This window comes from Myotis daubentonii, chromosome 9, assembly GCF_963259705.1.
Source record: "Myotis daubentonii chromosome 9, mMyoDau2.1, whole genome shotgun sequence".
NCBI classification, from domain to species: Eukaryota; Metazoa; Chordata; class Mammalia; order Chiroptera; family Vespertilionidae; genus Myotis; species Myotis daubentonii.
Window position 1 is genome coordinate 77,590,184 of NC_081848.1, and position 23,968 is coordinate 77,614,151.

The window sequence follows — 23,968 nt, forward strand, 5'->3', positions numbered from 1 at the left end:
GCATTCCCTTGTTGCTCTGTGCTCCCTGTTGGCTCAGTGTTTCTTCTTACATCATCTTCATTCTGTTCCAAGACAAAATCGTTGTGACTCTGCTTCACAGGCCTTTTTCTGCCTGAGGAAGTACTGACCATGCCACTAGCGTATAGGATTATTCACCATAAAACTTTTCTTTGTCTAAACTGAAGCTTCCTGTTTGTGCACACTTCCATTATTTTGGAGTAGAATAAATGACCACAGGACTGCTAGGTGGGTGTCTATGTGGGTCCGTTGTAGGTAAGGATGTCCTTTCCCCCAGCATTTATCTGGGTCCAGAGCCTCTGGGATGGGTGGGGGGACAGCATGCACCCTGCAGAGGGTGGGTGCACTGAACTGGGGGTCAAGGTTCTGGGATTGTGGAGTGGGGAGCTTCTTTTCTGTGATGAGCTCTGCTAGGCGTGCTGCCATTCCCATCCTCGCTATTATTGGCTACATGCAAGTTAGCCAACCCCAGTATGTTGGGCCTATATATACAACTAGTGCTTACGCTGGCTCAACTCACCCCACTCAGTCTGGCAATATATTTTACAGATACGTCAATATCAACCAACCTGGCCCTTGAATGTGTTGGTGTGATATGGTGCTGTGCCCAGAACTGAAGCCCAGCATTACAATTCATAAACTCGACTAGTATAGCTAAAAGGGGACCTGGCACTGAATTCTTCAACAGGGAATGTCGTGGTCACAACTGGAGGGCTTACTGTGTGCCGGCCACACTATTTGAAGCACTGTGTATACGACTTCATTTTGCTCTGTAACTGAATAGTATTGCCAATACCCAAATCCATCAGAGTGTTTACAAATCACCTTTCTCTACTTATTTTACGGACTGGCACTGTGTGCCTGGGCAGCTGCCCAAGGAGTAAAGTCCATGTCATGCATAACTCCCTCAGACCTGTGTTGCTTGAACTGGTTTGAGAAAGTTTCTGTTCTTTGTAAGTAAACATCACTGACCAAGATAACTACTAGAAGAGTTAACTGACAATTGCTAACTAAGCCACCCTTTTCCCTGAGCTATGGAAGAAGTTGGAAACACACTAATGATTGGAATGGAAATAGCATATACATTGTGAGTAAAGCAGCTTTGAGATTTTTTAAAATTTAGATTTACAATAAGACCTCTCTACAATAGACCTTAAATGCAATACATTTGCAGCACGGTTGTAAAGGGCCCCTTTTCACGCCCCTCTCACTGACTGGCTCTGAGGCCTTGCCCATGCTACCTCACCACTCCGACCCTCTCATCATCAGTTGTAACAATGGGACCTGCCATAATGTCATTGGCTTTTTAGCCACGTGGCTTCTGCTCCCCCTCCCTTCTGATAACAGAACCACAATCACCTGCTGGGGAGTCGCTTCCACCTGGAAGTGCAGTCTTGGGGGGCCTTTTCATGAAGGGGGTCTGGCCGCCTCTAGCCAGAAGCTGGGCAGGGAGGGTCTCTCCTGCAATTTCAGTCTTGAGTGGAGTTAGGCAAGGACTGAAAATCCTTTTTGGTTGAAGCCGTGAGTCTCCCAGGAAGGTTACAATGAACAGACAACTTAGAGAAGCTTAATCAGAGTCGGATTCTCTTGCATAAGAAGGTGGGCAGCTCCTGGCATTGGTTCAGCTGCTCAACACCATCTCGGTGGATGCATGGCATATTCTGGGTCTTTCCCTCATGTCACAGAGTGACCTCGGACTGCCAGGTCCAAGGCAGGAAGAGGAGAGGAAGGGGAAGCTTCAGTTGTTTCTGTCCCTCTTACTAGGAAAGTAAAATTTTCCCAGAAAGCTGCCAGCTATTTTCTGGTCATGTCTTCTGGCTGGAAATGCCTCATGGCCACCTCCAGCTGAAAGGGAGACTGGCAAAGCTGTTTTGTTTTTCCAGCTTCTATAGGGAAGGCTGTCGGGAATAGGGTTGAAAATAGTCATTGAGAACAGCCAGCCAACTGAAGAGGCCATTGGTTCCCTCCTGCTACCTGGATTCCTAAAGTTGCCCTGGTCTCTGAACTCTCAAAACCAAATTCTTTTTTTTTTTTTTAATATTTTTTTTATTGATTTCAGAGAGGAAGGAAGAGGGAGAGATAGAAACATCAATGATGAAAGACATTGATCAGCTGCCTCCTACAAGCCTCCTACTGAAGATTAGGCCTGCAACTGGGTATGTGCCCTGACCTGAATGGAACCGTCACCTCCTGGTTCATAGGTCGATGCTCAACCACTGAGTCTCCCAGGCCGGGCTCAAAACCTAATTCTTAAGCTTTCAGTTCCATAAACTATCTCATTGCCCTCTGTATGAAATCTCTGTATCAAACTCTGTTGCCTATGAGCAGAAAAATTCTGAGAGACCGACCCTCTAGGTCAGGGGTCCTCAAACTACAGCCCGCAGGCCACATGCAAATACAAATATTGTATTTGTTCCCATTTTGTTTTTTTACTTCAAAATAAGATATGTGCAGTGTGCATAGGAATTTGTTCATAGTTTTATTTTAAACTATAGTCCGGCCCTCCAATGGTCTGAGGGACAGTGAACTGGCCCCCTGTTTAAAAAGTTTGAGGACCCCTGCTCTAGGTGTTACTGCCAGGATAACTTGAGAACCCAATGTAGTAAGTGGTGAAGTGAGTGTTAGCTACAATTGTTTTACCCAGGGTTGCACAGCTAGTTGATGCTGGTTGATGAGACTAAACTCAGCTCTCTCATCTTCCAAGCCCCTGCACTCTCCATTCCACTACTGCCTCTCAGGCTTCAGTTCATTAAAAAATGTGCTGACTCTGCGAGTGCCTGGGAAAACAGCCGCCAAGGGAAATAAGAATAAGGGCGGGCCTGCATTTTTTTAGAAAGGTTCTTGAAATAGTGGGTGTTGTGAAGGGAAGTAGAAATGTGTGGGCCTTCAGCTCCTGCCCAACACAATGGAGAATTCAGATGAGGAATAAAGACTGTTGGTGCTCCTCACATAGCCAAACCCTTGAATTGTGACACAAACAACTTCCAGTTAGAGCCTGCCCTCTGCGAGCAAGAGAAAGCCAGCCAACGTGAAGGTGACCCTGCCCTGAGAGCCAGGGGAACTGGTGGGAGGCTGTGGGAGGGAATGGCCAAGAGGCAGGGAGCTGGGGCCAGCCCATGGGTTTGGAATTCCAGTTCTGATGCTAACCAGTCCCAGGGCCTCAGGCAAGTTACTCAACCTTACACGTGTCTCAGAAAGTGGGGAAAACAGCTACTGCTTAGGTTCCTTGGAGTGAGCAAACAAGTTAAGTGCCCTGCTTGCAATAGCCTCTCTGCTTTTGATGTCACTGTCTTCTGCAGGCCAGCAGGTAATCAGCTTCTAGGTATAGGGCTGGAGTGGGTTCTGTTGTCAGGGAGGGACACCCCCTCCCCTGCTCCACTGGCCTCAACCATTTGCCAGGGCTTAATGGTGAATTAAGGAATCCACATAAGACTGTTTAATAATCATAGTCACCTACTATGTGTCCCAGGAGCACCTACTATGTGTCCCAGGAGCACCTACTATGTGTCCCAGGAGCCTACTATGTGTCCCAGGTTTTGCTTATACATGTTTTCATCACCTGCATCAACTTTGTGTGATAGATCTTGCCTTCATTTTATGGCTCAGAAAACAGATTCCAAGAGCTGACACGACTTTCCCAGAGTCACAAAGAGTCCTGGATTCAAACATGACTTTTGTCTTCGTATGTTCAGGATGCTGTAACAAAAATCCCATAGACTGGGCGGCTTAAGCAAGAAACATTTATTACTTACCGGTCTGGTGGCTGGGAACTCCAAGATCAAGGGTCCAGTAGATTTGGTGCCTGGTGAGAACCCATTTCCTGGTTCATGGATGGCGGGCTTCTCACTATGCCCTCAGATGGTGGAAGTGTCAAGGGAGCTCCCTGCAGACTCTTTACCAAGAGCACTAATCCATGGGTGAGGGCTCTGTCCTCGTGACTTAATCACCTCCCAAAGGCCCCCAACCTCCTAATAGCATCTCACTGGGGCTTAGGTTTTCAGCGTAAGAATGGGCGGGGTGGGGGTGGGGGGGAACGACAACACAAATACTCATTCCATAGCAACTCTGCTGTATCCAAGCCACAAGTTCTACATGCTCCTAAAAGCTGTCCCAAGCCAAGGCAGGCATGGCCAATTGTGACATCCCCTTAGAGAGGCAGAGAATCTGGTTAAGGTGTGGTCGTTGGCATTCTGTCTAGATGCAGAGTTAAAGTGATGGAGAGGAAGTGAGACTTCTAGGGAAGCAAGTGTACTCAAACCCAAGTTCACATACCCAACACACAGTAATACCAATCAGTAAAGCAGTGAGTATGCAACAAGGAGTTTATTTTTGAGAGGCAGCAAACAAGGAGACAGGGTTTTGGAAGCCCAAATCCATTCTCCAAGAGGAAAACGAAGACAAGGGGTTTGAAGGGGGACTTCACAAGCAAAGAGAGAGGAACTAAGTGATTCTAAATCTAATAAAAGATGGCATATTACTAAGCTATTAGAAAAGACGAAATACTGTCATTTGCAATAACATGGGTGCATCTTGAGACTAGCACGCTAAGCGAAATAAGTCAGGTGGAAAAGTCACTCCTATGTGGATATACAACAAAGCAACAAATGATTAAACAATTGGGAGGCGGACAAAGGAGAAGAGGGTTGATTGAGAATGGCCATTAGAGCCAACCCATGTTCCTGCCAAATTTCCCCGTGCTGTGGGAGACTGGAAAAGGGACCCTGCTATGGATGGTAATAAATCTAAAGGGAGAGTGTCTCCAATGGGATGCAGTTTAGTTCTCTTCCAAACACATTCATTATCAGGAACGAACAGGCAACAATCTAACCTCTGAAAGGAAATCCTGCTGAACCAATCCCAAAGAGCCCACACCCTTTCCTTGGTACTTTGCACCAAGATCTCTTACATGAGTAGCCAGGATTAGTCAGACTGAGGGGAGGCAAATTCCCATGAAAGCCTTGGCCTAACAATGATCTAATGGTCATTGGATTGAAGGAATAAAGATGGGTAGGGACCAGTTTAGGCTGCTGGCCAGTCAAGATCTGAGTCAGTACCAGCTGAGAGAGAGAGAGAAAGAGAGAGAGAGAGAGAGGCAGCAAAGGGAGTCTGATAGCCAAGCTAGATGTCGTTGGGCAAGTTGTTTGACATTTAAGAGAAACAGGCTGCCTCCTACAGTTGCTTGTGATGACCAGACAGAAGATGGAAAGGTGTGTGTGAAGCACTTGTAAACTTAGAAACTGTCCAAACGTAAAGGGCTTGTCTCACACTGAGCAGCTTTTTCTTCCCATACTAGCTGGTCCAGCCCAAGGTCCTGTAGTGCTGAGCGTATATTTGGACTCAATAAATAGCTGGGAGCTTTTAAAAACAGTGTTATAGCCTGGCCTGTGCAGAAAGCAGTCGATCAGTGATTTTCATCATTGATGTCCCTCCCCCCACCCCTGCCATCCTCTCTGAAATCAATAAAAAAATATTTAAAACAAAACAGTGTTCTGGGAACTGGAAGGGATCAGAATATAACACCCCCAAATATGCCATTTTGGCACAGGGATTATATTAATCGAAGGTAATTGAGAAACAGAGGACTCAGCCTAAAAGCAGGGCATAATTTTTTTTTCTTCCTATAAACGGAGAGGAAAACTGAAGACTGTTTTCTCTTGCAGTTCTGGCCAGCTCTCCACTTGGGGCTTTTGTTTGATGTCATGTTTGGCTGTGACAGCTCCAGAGCGAGGCTTGTGGAATTTAGGGGCGGTGGGGAGAGCAGGGGGGCTGAGCCCGGCTTGGGGCTGGAGGCGAAGGGTGCTGAGGTCGAGCAGAACCAAGGGGTTGGGCCGGGCATTAGGAAGCGCCTGCAGGACTTCACACTCGCGCCCCACTGCGGGTGCCTGTCTCACTCCAGGGGCGCGGCCTGCCACCTGCCAATGGGCGTGGCCACATTCTGGGGCGTGGCCAACCGGATCTCAGAGCCCCGCTTGTTGGGGGCGGGGCTAACACGAAGGGGTGGGGCCGAGCCCCTCGGGGCGTGGCCTGTGGAATGTCAGAACCCGGCCACTCGAGGCAGGCGCGGGTCTCCCGGCGCGGGTTCCTCCCACGCAGCCTCCCATTCAAAAGATGCCGAAGGGGCGGCGCGGCCGCCAGAGCCCCACGATGAGCCAGCGGCCGGCCCCGCCCCTCTATTTCCCGTCCCTCTACGACCGCGGGGTCTCCCCGTCCCCGCTGAGCGACTTCAATATCTGGAAGAAGCTCTTCGTGCCGCTGAAGGCGGGCGGGCCGGCGGGGGGCCGGTCCCTGCCGCAGGCGCCCCCGGCCCCGATGCCCCTGCCGCCACCCCCGGGCCTGGGTCCCCCCAGCGAGCGGCCCTGCCCCGCGCCCTGGCCCTCTGGCCTGGCCTCCATCCCCTATGAGCCTCTGCGCTTCTTCTACTCGCCGCCGCCAGGGCCCGAGGTGGCTGCCTCGCCCCTGACCCCTGGCCCCACACCCTCCCGGCTCGTCTCCGCCTCCCACCCCGAGGAGTTGTGCGAACTGGAGATCCGCATTAAGGAGCTGGAGCTGCTCACCATCACTGGGGATGGCTTCGACTCCCAGCGCTGTGCGTGACCTCCCCGGGCCGCCGGGGCCCACCCTTGGGTGGCCTTGACTCCATGTCCCTCTACGAGGTTCCCCCAAATGTGGCCTCGGGCTCAGGCTCCAGCACCCAGGTGTCCCAGATTTCCAGCTGATCCCCCAGAACGCAGATTCCCCCCGTCCTGGATTTCAACTGACTCTTCTTCCAACTCCATCCTCCATCCTGAGCCCCCAAACCTGGTACTCCACCCACCACCAGCCTCCTCCTGAACCTTAAGCCTCTTGCACAGTAACACAACTACCCCTGGAGCTCCGCCCACCACAGGCAGCCCATTTCTCTAGAGACCGAGATTTAGCATTTATCTTCAACTGGGATCCTGGGCGGGAGGTGGGGGAAGTAGGGACGGGTGGGTTGGAGTGTCTTAGGGGGCAGATGGGAATTGTGCAAGACCCAGGAGGCCCAAGGACAATGCTGGATGATAGCTTCCCTGGGACACTCCCAGCCCCCTCCACCACCCCCACCCCTCCACCCACACCTTCCCCCCTTGTAGCCCTGTCACCAGGCTCCTGGACTCTGCCATCTGATCTTGGGTTTGAAGTCTCTGGGATCTTACTTAACCAGGGAGACCAGGTGTGCTGGTGTGGGTGGGATTCCTGGAGCATGCAAGCTGCTGTGGGAGAGTAAAATCACACACAGTCCAATTCGACTCCCGGAGGACCTATTTGCTCTGTAGAATGTTCAGTAGCCATAGGCTGTTCTGCAGACTTTGTTTTTCCCATCACCTGTTCTGACTGTGGCTAGCCCTTGAAGGCGAGCAGATGGTTCTCGAAAGACCATTCCCATTATTCTATAAAATCGCCCCCACCTCCCACACAGGGAAGCGGGTATGAAATAACCCAAATGTTTAGGTCCGTGAGGCAGCAGGTCTCTAGAAACAATTCCTAGAAAACTTGGACTTTTCTAAGTCCTGGATTTCGCAACTACATATTCTCCACTTATACATGTTTTGGATCCTAGTGGATTTGGGGCTCCTGTAGGGAGCACACAGTTGCATTCCCAACGTTAGTAAAAGCCCTCATCTCTACTGAAGCTAAGTGTGTCTCGCTCTCCTGCAGATAAGTTCTTGAAGGCGCTGAAAGATGAGAAGTTACAAGGACTGAAGACCAGGCAGCCTGGAAGGAAGTCAGCCTCTTTCTCCTGAGGCGCCGCCCACCAGAGCCTGGGCAGCCACCTCCTTAGGTGTTAGTGCTTAGATAATGTGTCCTGTTCGTTGTCATTTCAAAAATTGTTATTTTCTGTTCTGTATTTACTGCTGTTCTTGTTGCTCCCAGCATGTACTCCACATACAGTGCCCACGTGGTAAATCTCATGGTGCGTCTCCTCTCTGTGCTGTGGCTGGGGGAGCTTTCTCACGGGGTCTGGAAGCTGCTGCCCTGCTGGCGCTCAGGGGCTGCCAACACCAGGGGAGGGGCTCCCAACACGGCCACGTCAGGAGGGAACTGGGGAAAACCAAGGGCAATATATCTTTGGTCCCGTTGCTGTGTCCCAGCTCAGAGGGGCTCTTGAAGGACATGGATGTGTGTGTTTTCCAACAGCTTTATTCCTTGGAAGTGTTTCGTTTTTTAGTGGTTTTTGGACCACAAAACTCTGTGATGATCTGATCAAAGCCAAGGTTCTTTCTAGAAATCAACTTACTCAAGGATATTTGGCTGATTCTGTGCCAGGCACCCTCTAGGGCTCTTGTGACCATGGATGGGGGAGACACAGATACTGTTATAAATAGGGAAGTTATAATATGGTATCATAGATGATAACATACTAAGGGGGGAGGGGAAGAGTAGGGTCAGGAGGGTCAGCAGAAAGCAGGGTAGAATTTCAAATAGGGTTTCCTGAAGAGTTAATGTGTAAGCAAGGTTTGAAGGTGGTTGAGGGTGATAGCCATGTGGCATCCTGGGAATGTTCCAGAAGAAGCGCCAGTACAAAGGCTGAAGGTGGGAGCCTGCTGGGATGTTGGAGGGTCTGCAAAAAGCCAGATGGCAGATAAACACAATTCACCATCTTAAATGGAGGAGGAGTGAGAGGAGAGTGGAAGGGCTAATGCAGAGAAGGTCCATTCATGCGGGACCTTCCAGCCATGGTAAGCACTCCAGGTTTTACTCCAAGTGGGAGGGGGCGTGGGTAGAGGATTTTCAGCCAGTGAGAGACAGGATCTGACTGTGCTGCTGGGTTGAGAACAGACGAAGGAAGGAAGGAAGCAGGGAAAGCAGTTTGGGCTGCAGTAATTAATAATCCAGCTGAGTGACAAGTGGAAGTGCAGCCTCATCTTCCCTTTCCCCTTTGCGTGGTGAGAGGTGTCTGTGGGGCACCTGCTGCCACCACCAACCACCCTCCCCACCCCGCCCACTTGCCAGTTGCTGTCTCCCTGGTGAGGAATAAATGGGAGGAGTGAGATCTCCGTGACACAAGCACACAAATAAAAAAATTATTTTGTGAAACAAATCTTCAGTCAAGTATAACATTTAAAAATTTTTTTTATTTTATTGATTTCACAGAAGAATGGAGAGGGAGAGAAAGAAACATCAATGATGAGAGAGAATCATTGATTCGCTGCCTCCTGCATGCCCCACACTGGGGATCGAGCCCACAACCTGAGCATGTGCCCCGACTGGAAATCAAACCATGACCACCTGGTTCCTAGGTCGAAGGCTCAACCACTGAGCCATGCTGGATGGGCGCTGGAGACTTTATTAGATATTCAAGGTCATTACCCCCTAGGGTGGCTCTTGTGTCTCTGGGGAGTTCAGTGCTTAATTTCTACATAAAATTAAACCAAGCAATTAGCGCTGAGTATTTGCTGGGGATGGTCAACCTGGGAGGTGATGACATCATCGACAGCCAATGAGAAGGCTCCATCTGAAGTGCGAGGGTGCTCCCCGCTCCTGACACCAGGATGGGTGACCCAGAGGCCCTGGGGACTAGTTACTGGCAGGAACAAGATGCCCAAGACTCCGGGAGGCTCCAGGCACAGGAGCCGAGCACTCGGGCACTTCTGAGCGTTATGAATAGGAACACATTTTTTTTCTGTCCCAGGCAGGCAGAGAATCTGGTCCATTTCACACATCGTATTTCCACCAAGTGCTCAGAAAGCTGAGAGTGCAGCCTGGGCTCCGTGGCCTCTCCCATTGTTATAAGGGTTAGCCTCTCCCATTGTTATAAGGGTTAGCCTCTCCCATTGTTATAAGGGTTAGCCTCTCCCATTGTTATAAGGGTTAGCCTCTCCCATTGTTATAAGGGTTAGCCTCTCCCATTGTTATACGGGTGCATTAGCCATAGAGAGGCCAGGCTGCCCTATAATTAACATGGCAGGCAGGCAAAGGCAGCCACAGCAGGTGGCAGGCCGCCAGCCCTCAGGCCACCCTCTAAGCCAGGGGTTCTCAACCTGTGGGTCGTGACCCCTGAAAATACATCCTGCATATCAGATATTTACATTACAATTCATAACAGTAGCAAAATTACAGTTATGAAGTAGCAACGAAAATAATTTTTATGGTTGGGGGTCACCATAACATGAACTGTATTAAAGGGTTGCGGCATTAGGAAGGTTGAGAACCAACCTTCCTAAGCTAAGCAGAGATCAAAACCTTCCCGAAACACCCCAAATTCCGAGGCTGTGCCCTCCATCCCCTCGGGAATATTCTCCTCGAACCCTGACCGTGGAAGTCCTTGCAGTTTAGGGAAAAGAAATTGCGCCTTGAAAGGAGGTTAACGCCGTTCCTAAAATGGCCACCGACATTCTGCTCTTAACATACGGGTCTCAATTTCGAACTTTTTTCTTTTAAATATATTTTATTGGTTTTTTTACAGAGAGGAAGGGGGAGGGATAGAGAGTTAGAAACATCGATGAGAGAGAAACATCGATCAGCCGCCTCCTGCACACCTTCTACTAGGGATGTGCCTGCAACCAAGGTACATGCCCTTCACCGGGATCGAACCTGTGACCTTTTCGGTCTGCAGGCCGATGCTCTATCCATTGAACCAAACTGGTTAGGGCTCAATTTCAAAATTCAATAAACCGGGCAACGCTGAAAACCAGGCATTTTAAGTCCAAGTTTGGTGTGAGGTTCTGTTTTTGTTTGTTTGTTTGTTTTAACGTTATTTTTATTGCTGACACTGTTACCCATGGAGGTTTTGTCTTCCTGGGCCGGCTGGGGCCGCGCTCTAAGTAGAATCTGACGGCCGACTGTTAAATGTTAAATCGTGATGTGAATGGTTATGAAGGAGAAGCGGGCTCTTTAAGGACCCCGGAAAATGTGCCTACTCACATGTTTCATTTCTCTGACACGTAGGAACCTTTTGATGAAAAATAATGGCTCCTCTCCTTGCCCCACCCCCGCCCCGGCTCCGGGCTCGCTCTGCCCTCAGCGACTCCAGGTCTGCAGCGCCAGTGCGGGCTCCAGGCGCTCTGGCCAGGGAGCTGGGCAGGCCTGCGGGCCAGGTCCCTGGCCCAGGCTCCTGGCCCAGGTTCCAACAAGGTCCATGGCCAGGGCTAGGGCTAGATGAAGGCCTTTAAGAAAAAATTTTAATTGCTTGTTTGAGAAACGTGGATTTGTTGTTCCACTTACACCTGCTTTGGCTGAGTCTTGTCTGTGCCCTGAATGAGAGTCAACCCTCAACCTTGGCCTATGCCAACGCTTTAACCAACTGATCAAGACCTTTAAAACCTAGGAAAGTTTATGGTGTCCTTTGATTTGTTATTGAGAAAAGAAAAAGAAAGAAACTGCAAGACTTAGATGTCCCCGTGTGTTGTTCTTTTACTATTATATTAAAATGTATTTCAAAACTCTTGTGCACACGCCAGCCTCACACTGGGCCCTGCTGTTTACTGGTTGGATAATCCAGAGTGAACTACGTACTGTCATTTTCTGATCAGTAAAACCATAGAGCTTACTTTATTAGGTGTTATAAGGACTAAATGAGATAATTCATGGAAAGGGCTCAGTTTGGCCCCTGATATGTGGGGACCAAATGTGGCTGTTCATAGTTCAGTTCCCAACTGGGGACAGCTTACTCCCATTCTCCAAGGCGGGCGGGCACCCAGAGGGAGGTGGCAGTGTTCCCCAAAATGTGGGGAAATGTATGACCCCCAAAGCAGATAGGAAGTTGCCTTACTGTGGACCAAACATGCTTGAGATTTGTGGCTTCTGTATTTTCAAAGTAGAAACGGGAGATTGCTGAACTTTCTTGTAAGAAAACATCCCATTAGGCTGAGTGGCTTGGAAGATAAAAGCCCAAATAGAATGGATTTTAGGAGAGGACAGTGGTTATCTACTGGAATTCATCTTCAACAGCTCCAAGTACAACCTCTTAAAAGGATCACATTAACCCTAACTGCTTTGGCTCAGTGGATAGAGCGTTGGCCTGCGGACTCAAGGGTCCCAGGTTTGATTCTGGTCAAGGTCATGTACCTTGGTTGTGGGCACATACCCAGTAGGGAGTATACAGGAGGCAGCTGATAGATGTTTCTCTTTCATCAATGTTTCTAACTCTATCACTCTCCCTTCCACTCTGTAAAAAATCAATAAAATATATTTTTTAAAAGATTAAACAAAAAAAGGATCACATTAAAAATTCTGGCTCAGCTCTTGAACCTCAACCAGACAGTCACAAACAAACCTAAGCCCAGAGATGCTTGAGTTTTTCTAAAGAAGATGATGTTTTTTGCCTGCTCCCATAGATTCATTAAATGGTTGACTCTGGGAAATATCTCCTTGAATAGCTGGCTCTGCAGTTATAATCTCCGAGAGAAGGGCCATGAGTAGACTCTGTAATAAGAGGCCCTCTGGAAAGTCCTGGAACACATTTCCAAGAAGGCCCTGTTAACAGAAGCTTCAGGTTTGTGTGTTTAGGGAGGTCTGGGGTAGTGAACTCTGGCAGTAGGACCTCAGAGTGGGAGGGGCTGTTCATTATGATGTGGCTTTTTGTTTGTCTCTCCCTACTGATGTGGCAAACCTCCAAGCCCTTGACACTGCTAGTCACCGGGTAATGTTAATAAGTTATGAGTTACCAGACCCTGGTGAATAGAAGGGTGATCCACCCAACTGTGGCTTTGCATCTCATCTGTTGCCTTGGGACAGGTAACTTATCCCCCAGGGCCTCCATTAATGAACTATAAAGTAAGAACATTGGGTTTTATCTTTGAGGACTCATCTAGTCTTAAAGTTCATCAGCTTTTGAGGCTCCAGGCTCCCAGGAACAGTAACTGTAAGTCTTGGGCATCTGTGAATCTCTTCCCTGGCGGTCTCCGTCTAGCAAGTTTATTTCGGAAGCTGAATTCACAAGAAGTCTCCCCACTAGAGAGTAACGGTGGTGAAGCACTCACACCTGGTCTTAAATACTGTCCTACCATGTACCAGTTCTGAGGTGAGTGCATTAGTTTAAAATTGGGGCTGAAACAGATCACTGCACACTTAGCAGCTTGGCACACCAGTATGACTCTTACAGTTTGTAAATAAGAGCCTCACCAGGCTCAAGTCAAGGTGTTGGCGGGGCTGTGTTCCTTTCTGGAGGCTTTTTGGGAGAATCTGGTTCCTTCTTTCTAGTTAGCACAATTACAGTCCTTGTGGTTGGAGGACTGAAGTCCCATTTCCTGGCTGAGTGTCAGTTGAGGACAGTTCTTAGCTTTCATAGGCCGCCTGTTTGCCTCAGCTGTGGCCCTCTTCTTCTTTCTTAAGAATCAGTAGTAGGTGAAATCTATCTCACTCTGAAGCTCTTGCCTCTTCTGTTTTCCCGTATCTCTGAGACTGCTGCCTTCCTCTTCCTCTTAAATGTAGTCACCCAGCTTATTTTATGCATTAGAATCAAAGGAGGTGACATACGGGGGAATCCATGAGATTCATTGGTAGTAGATTAGGGAGGTGAGAGAAAGCAAACCTGATTTACCTTGGTGGGTTGAGGATGGTTAATAATTAACATTTACAACACATAGGGATGGTATTCAGGGAACAAAATCACAATGAGGAATGGTTCTGTGGCTTCGTGCTCTGGTGTGGGGGGTGTGCCCTAAAGGGTCTGGCAAAGGAGAATACTCTGAAATTCCAAAGCTGTGTTATCTTAGATACAAAAACAAACAAACAAACAAACAAACAAACACAAAACAACAAAAAAAAACAAGATAGGTTCCTTAAGGTACAGACTAACCTTTGTCAAGGAAGCTGTAGGCCTATGACATGACTACCTGCCATGACCTGCTTTTAATTAGGAATTTTTATGTTCAGACCATCCTGTATGGTTACTTCAGTTTCTGAGTTTGTAGGGCCTGCCACGCAGGACTCCACAAGCTTGTCAGGTTTAGTATGTGGTCCCCTTTTTTTCCACAGACAATTAAAAATCTCCGTGTGTCTTGACTTCCTTAGCAGACAAAAGAGGGTTTAAGGCATTCCAGCCCTCCCTCCTGTCCCCTGATGCCCACTGTTATACATCTAGGCATGAATGTAGTGTGGACTAGTCATCAAAGTTACCTGAATAGGAAATAGGCCTCTGTGATCCACCTTCAGCATAGTCAACTTTTAGTGGAGAATGCCAACAGCATGTTGCCAGTCGGTGACTGAAATTCACAGGGCAAACAGGATTAGGAAAGATGGGAAAGAGGATAAGAACAGGCTATGTATGTGGCCAGCAGCACATTGCCAGGAAGATCCGCCAGTCACAGCTAGACAACGGGAAGTGGAGACAACTAGAAAAGACAACCCATTTTTTTAAAAAAATAACTCAATAGGAGACAATAAGTCCTAGGAGAGGTATAGGAGGGTGGGGGGACTGTTAACCCCATAGTCCTCAGACAAAGAGGAACCAGGAAGGACTCTCACACACTAGGGATAAATTGCCTGTGATCCCTGCTGCTCTGGCGTGCCTGCTCAACCAGACACCCAAGGCTGCATTAAAGGTCTCATTTTCACCAGACTTCATGTCTCTGAGTCCGTTATTTGAATTCGACAGGTGAGCATTTCTCACACCTGGAACTCCATTTACTTCCCCAGCGTGAACAAGGAGGTGTTCCCATTATGCTTGCTAAAGTGGGGAGCGGGAGCTTCCAGCATGCTGAGCTGTTGCCTCCTGTTCTGCTCCCGGGTACATGGTGGTGCCCTCCAGAGTCACTCCTTTGGCCAGATGCCCTTAGAGGCATGGCCTGGAGGAGTGGCCTTCACTAGGCTCCGGCGCAGCCAACAGCACTGGGTGGAATGACAGCAGAGCAGGGATTGCAGTTGCTGTATTAAGTACTTTCCTCACATTGTCAGTTGACTGAACAACCTTCATGGGGAGAGCAGTGCTGTTCCCACTGCTTGGAGAAAGGGTCCGAAGCTATTATAGGTTAGAGCTGGGGTGGGGCCCGGGCAGTCCTGACTCCGGGCCCTGTGTGCTGTGACTCCCCATGGCTGCCCCTCTCACCAGGATCGACAGCCTTTCTTTAGTAAGCTGAGGTCTTAGGGCAGGAGAGGGGACCAAGTGCTGCCCCCTCTGAGAGCATCCTTTGCTTTGTGGCACCCCGCCTGGTAGATTCCCTGTGTTTTCTTGGCCTGCTAGCTCCTTTCCCATGTTCCTGAAGCCCCCCAGACCTTTAATTCCTGGTTTCTGAGATAACCAGTCAGTAGTCAGTCGTATGTTGGTTCATGACGATTCTTTGTGTGTCTTCCTTCCAGATTCTGTAGACAATGGGAAGCAAAGGAGGGTTCACCCTGCTCGGGCTCTTGATCATCCTTTCTGTCCTCTGTGATTCAGGTGAGTGGTCCGGGGACATGGATCTCGACCATCTGGGCCCCCTTGGCCACACGCTTCCTTTTCCTTAGGCCCCAGAAGACTGAGCTGATGCCACTGGCCTCAGTCTGGCTTTGGTGGCTTTGCCTTCCAGTGTTACAGGTCCAGGGCTGTGTGACAACTCCTTCCTATGTTACAGGCTTGCCCACAGGGGAGCGCCTTCTGGGATTACTGCCATTCTGGGTTACAGAGCTGCTTCTGGGGGTGGGGGTGGAGCGGAAGGGATACACTCAGCAGGTTAAGTTTTTCCCTCTCATCACAAGCTGCTGGGACACCAGTGGACCCATCTTTAGAGAGCTGTGCTCTGTCCTTCTGCCCTGACCTTTATGCACCGTGATGAGGATGGTGCTCATAGTAACAGCAGTAGCAGCTAATGCTTCTAGCATTTCTGTGCCAAGCACTGTTCTGAACACTTCACAGCTATTTACTTATTTAATCCTCACGCCAACCCTATGGAGTAGGTACTGTTTTTATCGCCATTTTACAGCTGGCAATACTGGGGCCCAGAGAGATTAAATAGCTTGTAAACTATCCCACACAAGTGGCATAGCCCGAATTTGAACCCAAACAGCTTGGCACCAGACCATCTGCTCTTAACTCCTTCATCGCCTGGCCGCCCCTCCCTGGCTCCTGGAGGTATTGGTGTGTTTCTGAGTCTTAGCCTCTGTAACACTAGGAACACCAGTGTGACTTGCTTTTTGTCATCATAAGGATCAAGTTTTTCATTTTCTGCCTGTGTCATACTGGTACCGCCAGTTTTGTGGGGGGAGGGGACAGAGAAGGAAATAGTGCAGTGAGCAAAAGGAAAAAGGCATCTGCCATGTTGGAGCATGGCTTACATATTAGTCGCTCTAGTGGCTACCATATATTGAATGCCTATAGCGTAGTAGGGACTGTGCCACACCTGCTCTCATTGCATCCTTCCAGCCACCCCGTGAGGGGTTAGTGTTGTTAAACCCATTTTATAGTTGAGGAAGCTGAAGCAAAGAAGAAACCAGCCCAAGGACACATTTGAATGTCCTTTCCCTTTGGGGTGGCAGGAGGGAGAGGGGGGCGGAGAGACTGGGGAGAGAAGTGATGACTCCTCCCCTTCCCACTTCCCTCCCCACCTCTGCTGATTCTAGCCAGGGTGGGTTGTAATGTGGCTCACCTACATTACAACACTACATTACTGTCTGGATTCTTCTAGCCAGTGTATTTTCTGTAGTTAGAATAACCTGGTCATGCCCCTTCCAGAATTCTGTTTATGGCACAGGCCTGGGTCTGGGGCCATCAGCTGTTCTGAGACAGGCCCCTCGTTGGAGACTCAGCATCTGGAGCAGATCCTTCTGCCCAGGCTTAACAGTGAAAAGATCCAGCAGCCGACCGCTGACTTACTGCTGGTCCCTGACCTGGGTCTCCCCCATAATTTGTGCCATTTTCTTCTCTTTCCCACTCAGGATGATTAGGAGAAGGACATGGTTAGACCAAGCTCCGGTTCAGAACTGGCAGCTGTGGCTTGAGGCCAGCTCGCCCACTTGGTAGCTGTGTGAACTTGGGCAAGTTAGTTAACGCCTTAGTCTTAGCTTCCCCTTGAAAAAATGGTGATGGAGGTCACGGAGCCCTCCTCTTCTAACAGACTGAGGTTCACATATGGGTGTCCAGATGTGTGAACACTGAACCAGTGTGTCAGCTCTGAGCACTTCTGTCCACTGAGGTCCCAGATGTGAGCTTCCGTTCCTCTGTCTCAAGAATAGTCAAGAAGGCCAATGAACTCTAGCTCTAGCCAGGAGAAAATTCAAGGCCATGGGTAACCAAAGAGCCAGGCTAGAACAATCCCTCCCTCTTCAGTTCTCTTCGCTCCTGCGTGAGCCCACATCAGGAGCAGAGAAGAGAAGAGAAAAACTGCCTCTTGTCCCTTCTCATGGTGGCTCCCCTGTCACGCAGGCATGACAAGCACTTCCTGGGGAGAAGAGGCAGAGTGGGATAACGGAGGCCTGCCCCAGGCATGGCAGACTCGCCTTACCTGGCAGAAGGCCAGGGGGAGGAAGCAGGTCATGGTCTCTAATTAGAAGAGGGTGCGTCCGCATGAAACAGGAGCATCGTCTTGCAACACTTTTCTGCCTCTCCCCATGACAGATGTGCAATAGGACCTATCTTTTTCTTGTCAGCGTTGATATAAAATGGAGAAGGAAAAAATAATCCAGCAAAACCTGAAGTCTACCTAGCAAAGAAGAACCCTAAGAACATGAACAGGAGCAGAATTGATTTTCACATCAGAGAACCAAAGGCAATTTGCATCTGATGTAGCCGGGTTCTTGTGTTCAGTGTCACTGCTAATGCCTGGATGCCCCACCTACCTGGGCTTAAGGTGTGCGGCTGCTGTCTCTCCCTGGATTATGTGGGCTTCTGGCGGTGGGTCAGCCACTGAGCAGAGAGCAGCTTCAGTGAGGGCACCTTACCCAGAGGTTCTCATCTCTGCAGAAGCCAGAGAGCAAATAGTTGAGGTTTTGCAGGCCAAGAGAGAAATTCAAGGATATTCTGTAGGCTTTTATGTAAATAATGAGAGAAAACAAATACAGATTTTCAACTGACAAAATTTGAAATGTTACAATTGAGTACAGTTATTTGTAATACAGACCTACTAATGGGAAGAATGGAATTCTTTTTGGGAGAAGAACATTTTGCTTACTTGGGTTTCAGAAATTTGTGTTCCCTCTCGTCCAATCGGTCACAAGTATTCATCTGTTAATGCTGATCTGTAATGAGATGTTCTGTAGTTCATCTTTGAAAATGTCTTTTCACACAGGGAGCTACCACGAAATACTATTAATCCATGAGAATATGATTTCTTAGAGCAGTTGTTGCTGGGAAGGCATTTATAGAATTTTGTTAACTTATTCAACTTCCAGTTGAAATGGTTAATTAGGACAGTTATATGGATTTTTAAATACGGAAATTTCTTTTGCACTTGCATCAGGGTCCAAAAACTGTTGCTAGAATTGTAGTTTTGTCAGCAGGGGACAAGGGGATCTCTGCATCCTCAGTTCTTGTCTTGCTTATGGGGAATAATTCAAACAAGAGACAACAACAGCCAAAGCAGACGAGGATTTATTTGTAGGAAAGCGATACACTCAGAGAGGACCTGAGCAGGCAATTTAGCTGGCTGAGACCAAACTGAGTGCCCCCGATATTGGGGAGTTTAGAGGATCTATACGCCTAGATTGGCATGCCCCTAGGCAAGGAGCTAGTCACACCCCCCCTCATATCTCACATAGGGGCTTGCTTCCTCCATTGTCTATTTTCAGTTTGTTACATCTCACTCTTATTTCCTCTATGTCCCAGCTTAGAGGTCCGCCCAGAGGTCAGCTGCCTCTCCCAGTCTCTTCCAGCTTATATCTTTCTCTCTGCCTACTCTTAACAGTCTGAGTTTGGAGAAATCTATCTGCTGCAAGTGTGTGTGGGAAAGGAAGCATGCTGGCCTCTGCCCCGTGGTCATGGAGATGGTGGGCTTCCTTCTGCAGCCAGGAGGGCAAGTGAGTGCTGGTCTACCAGATTCTGACGGCTCTTCTTCCTGATTCTAGGTCATAGCCTGCAGTGCTACACCTGCCTCAACCCAGGTGGTGCGTGCACTGTCACCACCAACTGTACAGTTAATTTTGATGCATGTCTCTACGTCAAAGCCGGTAAGAGCCTCCCCTTCTCTCCTAAGGGTAATGGGATGATGGAAACCTGGAAATACGTACCATTTAATAGCATCAGCTACATGCAGCACTAAGCACTTTTCATGTGTTTTTAATTGAATACTTCTCACCTACCACTCAGGGTAATGTTTTGTATTCTCAGTTCTTAAATGAGGAAACAGAGGCTCAGATTAAGCAACAGACTAAGGACAAGTAACCAACGCAGCATTTGAATGTGGGGACCCATCTATTCCAATGCTTATTCTCTTAGCAGCAATGCTGGCTGCCTTCCCGTCTTTTAAGAGCCTCCCGGGTGTCAGAGTCTGAGCAAGTGGCTAGGGATGCAAAGATGAGGAAAGGAGATAAAATGATGGCAGAGGCCTGTTTATTAGCTGTCAGAAATGTGAAAGGGGGAAAGCGTTCCTGAGTGTGACAAAGGCAGGTGCCACCCAAGGTTTGTGGCCTCAGAGAGCAGGACACTCAGGGAAATGGGGTTGGGGACTGCTAGGACTGCATTTCCCATATCGGTCAGGCTCTAGAACAGCCGTGGGCAAACTATGGCCCGCGGGCCGGATCCAGCCCGTTTGAAATGAATAAAACTAAAAAAAAAAAGACCGTACCCTTTTATGTAATGATGTTTACTTTGAATTTATATTAGTTCACACAAACACTCCATCCATGCTTTTGTTCCGGCCCTCTGGTCCAGTTTAAGAACCCATTGTGGCCCTCGAGTCAAAAAGTTTGCCCACCCCTGCTCTAGAAGCTCTATCTCCATAATCCTATTCAAACAGGATCTAGGAAGTGGTGGACAGAGGAAAGAAACAGCAAAGCCGTGCCCTCTTCTGTGCTTGGTGGATGTGGGTCTGGGTTGAATCTATGTGTGGAAATGATACTGGCCAGGAATGGCTGTGTCCGGGTCTCCTTAGTTAGGTAACATGCACCAGTTGTATATGAGCACAGAGAAGTGGTTCTTTCTTAACCTACCACCAACAGGTTCTTTATAAAAGGTGTGTGTTTGATGGTAGAGGTGGACTAGAGTCAAAATAATTTTTCCAGCTCTCAAATCCCCTTGTTTCTTATCTCAATTATTAGGCTTTTATTTTAATTTTTTCCAACTTTATTAAAGTAAAAATTGGGCATATTTAAGGTGTACAAGGTGCTGATTTGATGTCCATATACATCATGAAATGCTGACCACAGACAATCTAATTAACACATCCATCCCCCCACATAGTTACCTCTGTTGTGTGATGGAGAACACGTAAGATCTATTCTCTTAACAAACTTCAAGTATACAATACAGTATTGTTAACTATAGTCACCATGCTGCACACGGGTCCTCAGGACTTACTCATCTTAGAATGACTTGTTAAGCTTTAAAAATGCTTGATGTCTGCCCTAACTGGTCTGGCTCAGTGGATACTGCGTCGGCCTTGGGACTGAAGGGTCCCAGGTTTGATTCCGGTCAAGGGCATGTACCTTGGTTGTGGGCACATCCCAGTAGGGGGTGTCCAGGAGGCAGCTGATCAATGTTTCTCTCTCATTGATGTTTCTAACTCTCTATCCCTCTCCCTTTCTCTCTGTAAAAAAAAAATTACATATATATATATATATATATATATATATATATATATATTAATTTGAAAAAATAAAATAAAAATGCTTGATGTCAGTAATGAGGCACACTTCCTAGAAAGGCCAGAGTCCAGGACACTGATTTCACCAAATGCTGGCGAGGATGTGGAACAACAGCAACGCTCATCTACTAGTATTGCTGGTGAAAACGGAAAATGGTGCAGACAGTTCGGTAGTTTCTACAAAAAACTAAACATACTCTCACCATATGAGTCAAACATTGTGTTCCCTGATATTTCCCCAAACGAGTTGAAAACATACATGCCCACCTTGACCTGCATACAGATGTTGGTAAGTTTTATGTATAAGTGCCCAAACTTGGAGCAACCAAGATGGCCTTCAGTAGGTGAATGAATAAATAAACGGGCACATCCAGACAGTAGACTAAAAAGAAATGAGTGATCAAGCCATAAAAGGCATGAAGGGACCTGAAGTGTATTTCACTATGTGAAAGAAGCCAACCTGAAAAGGCTACCCCCCGCATCATTCCAACAACAGGACATTTCAGAGAAGGTCAAACTAAGGGGACAGTAAGAAGTCAGTGGTTGCCAGGGGTTAGCTGAAAAAAGGGAGGGGTGATGAAGTAGAGCACAGAATTTTAGGACAATGAAACTGCTCTCTTTGATACTATAACAGTGGATACATGTCACACATTTGTCAAACCCCTTAGAATGTACAAAACCCAGAGTGAACCCAAGTGTAAATTATGGACTCTGGGTGGTAATGATGAGTCCCTGTAGGTTCATCAGGTGGAAAAATGTACCAGTTTGGTGGGGGATGTTCTCTGTGTGGGAGGTGGTTTGGGGTGGGGGTGCCAGGGAGCTGTATGGGAACTCTACTTCCTGCTCAGTTTTGCTGTGAATCTAAAACTCCTCAAGGATGAATCTAGTTTTTAAGAAGGGTAATGTGAATCTTAATTATTTTCTTCTCATAACTTAAATCCCCTTACTTAAGCTAGACATCTTAAAATAGATATATTCTGACCTTACAGTAAGGCAGATAGTAACAGAGCATCTAAATCCCCCTCCAGCTCTGGAGACATCAGCCTGGGAGAGGCAGGGCACACTGTCATAAACACCAGTCAGAGGCCAGGCACTGCATTAGTGAAGGCATTTAACTACTCTAGCCACCCCCACGCCCACCCCTGCTCCCTCCACACACAGTCCTGCTGGCTGTGATGAGACTTTGGTTTTAGGGGAAAGTTCCATTGAGAGCTGTATCATCACTTAACTGTTCCCCTTTGCAACCCAACGGAGATGCCCGTTCTTGCCCACATGTCTCTGCGGCGACAAGGTCAGTTCCCAGGAGTAGAATTGCGGGCTCCAAGGCAGGTACGGACCTTGACCCACCTGCCTGCTTACCCTTGTGTGTGTTTCTCCCACAGAGACACGAACATACTACCAGTGTTGGAAGTTTGAGAACTGCAAGTACGAATACCTCTCAAAAAACTTAGGAGAGAATACTCTACAGTACGAATGCTGCCAGAAGGACCTGTGTAACAGAAGCGGTGGGACGAGCATAACGGGCACCATGGCTCTGCTGGTGGCTCCGCTGCTCACAGCATTCTGGAGACTTCTTATCTAAATCAATACCAGGAGAGAGTCTCCTAACTCCCTGCTTCTGTGTATTCCTTCTCTCCTTTGCTGCCACAAAAGCTTTCTATTTTCTTACTGGATCCTGTTGGGAGAGACCAAAACTAGCTTGAGCAACTTGGATAAGAGAGAGGGAGAGACCTGGAAAACCAGTCCTGTGTGCAGAGAAGGCCCCTCTGAGGGAAGACGTTTAGGAGTGAAGCACGTGCCATGACAGCTAGGTTAGTTCCGTGCTGCCTCCTCTGCTCGGTGCCGCAATAGCTTGACTAGATTCTCTGCAATCGTCAGTTGTTTCCCCGCTTGTTTCTTGGATGATCGGTGCTTTTGGGGGGCGGGGGTGATGGAGGAGAGGGGTTCTTTTCACCAGTGTCTCTCACAGGGGATGCTTTCATCCCCTCCTTCTATGGCCCCTGTGTTGCCACGTAGGCATGAGGAATGTTCCAGATGTGGGCTGTCAGGGGCAACGGGATTCTAAGTGCAGAGTGATTGGAATGACATATTCTCAACTAGAAGGTGTCTGGCAGAGTAGGAGGTAAGCTTTCCAGGTGGCAGGGCATAGAGGCACCAGGTCTGCCCTTTAGAGAGGTACCAGTGGCTGAAATCTGAATTTTCTTCTTTTCCTAAATTTTGTATGGGCTTTGCTGTCTTTCCCTAAAAACAACTTAAACACGTCAGTTAATGTTGTGTTAAAACTATTTTCCTCCCCTTTTCATTGGAGTGATGACATATTTTCACTTTGTCACACAGTTCAAGACTAAATATTTGGACATTCTTTGCGACAAGTGATTTACAATATTGTGCTGCTTATTTTGAGTATTATCAGTGGGAAAACCCTTATGTGTGTGAGTATTGGGAGAATGCAATGGGAACATGTCACCTCGAACAGCAGCAGGCCCACAGGGATGTTCTACCTGCTGACACAAGGCCTGTTGACTGCTAGCTGCCGTGGCACAGATCATGCGATGTTCGTTTGTAAAGGCTGTTAGCATCCTCACAAATGTCAAGACTTCGAGCAGCTCTACCAGTTTCCTAAAGAGAGACCCCTTCTCAGGAGGCACAGTTTTGCCTTTTGTGTGTGTGTGTGTGTGTGTGGGGGGCTGGTGAATAATTCTCAAGATCTGGTAGATTTAGTAACATTTATATTCTTATAACCTTGTCTGCTTTTAACAGCATAGCCTGACTTGCCAATGAAAGTGAGATTTCTTGATTAACATTTAAAAAAAAATGCCTTGATTATGTAATCTGAGATAAAGGGGAATGAATAGTGCTTTTTTAAAAAAATATATTTTATTTATTTTTTACAGAGAGAAACGGAGTGGGGGATAGAGAGTTAGAAACATTGATAAGAGAGAAACATCAATTTAGCTGCCTCCTGCACACTCCCTACTGGGGATGTGCCCGCGACCAAGGTATATGCCCTTGACCAGAATAGAGCCTGGGACCCTTCAGTCCGGAGGCTGAGGCTCTATCCATTGAGCCAAACCAGTTAGGGCAATGAGTTTTTGAAAATAAAATATAAACAAATGCTTGCGTGTGGTCATTGGGCCCAGAAGGATAGCAGCATATGCAACATGCCCAGTGACAAGAGAGGGCGTGGGCAGTGCCAGTTTTCTCCTGTTGATGCCACAGACAAATAAAGACTTCCTCATCCAAACCTGCATTCCCTTGGTGCTCTGTGCTCCCTGTTG

General features: G+C 48.0%; 2 protein-coding genes across 2 annotated transcripts; both read left to right on the top strand.

Moving 5' to 3' along the window:
• The first annotated feature begins 5,491 nt into the window (after positions 1-5,491).
• C9H11orf91 (chromosome 9 C11orf91 homolog) lies at positions 5,492-7,949 on the top strand. Its single transcript, XM_059711223.1, has 2 exons — positions 5,492-6,604; positions 7,696-7,949. The coding sequence occupies exons 1-2, from the start codon at positions 6,127-6,129 to the stop codon at positions 7,779-7,781; spliced, it is 564 nt and encodes a 187-aa protein (XP_059567206.1). The 5' UTR covers positions 5,492-6,126; the 3' UTR covers positions 7,782-7,949.
• Positions 7,950-15,233: 7,284 nt separating this feature from the next.
• LOC132241283 (CD59 glycoprotein-like) lies at positions 15,234-23,937 on the top strand. The gene is made up of 3 exons (XM_059709739.1): positions 15,234-15,355; positions 18,955-19,056; positions 22,073-23,937. Exons 1-3 carry the CDS (start codon positions 15,289-15,291, stop codon positions 22,270-22,272), a joined length of 369 nt encoding a protein of 122 aa, XP_059565722.1. The 5' UTR covers positions 15,234-15,288; the 3' UTR covers positions 22,273-23,937.
• Positions 23,938-23,968: the final 31 nt, after the last annotated feature.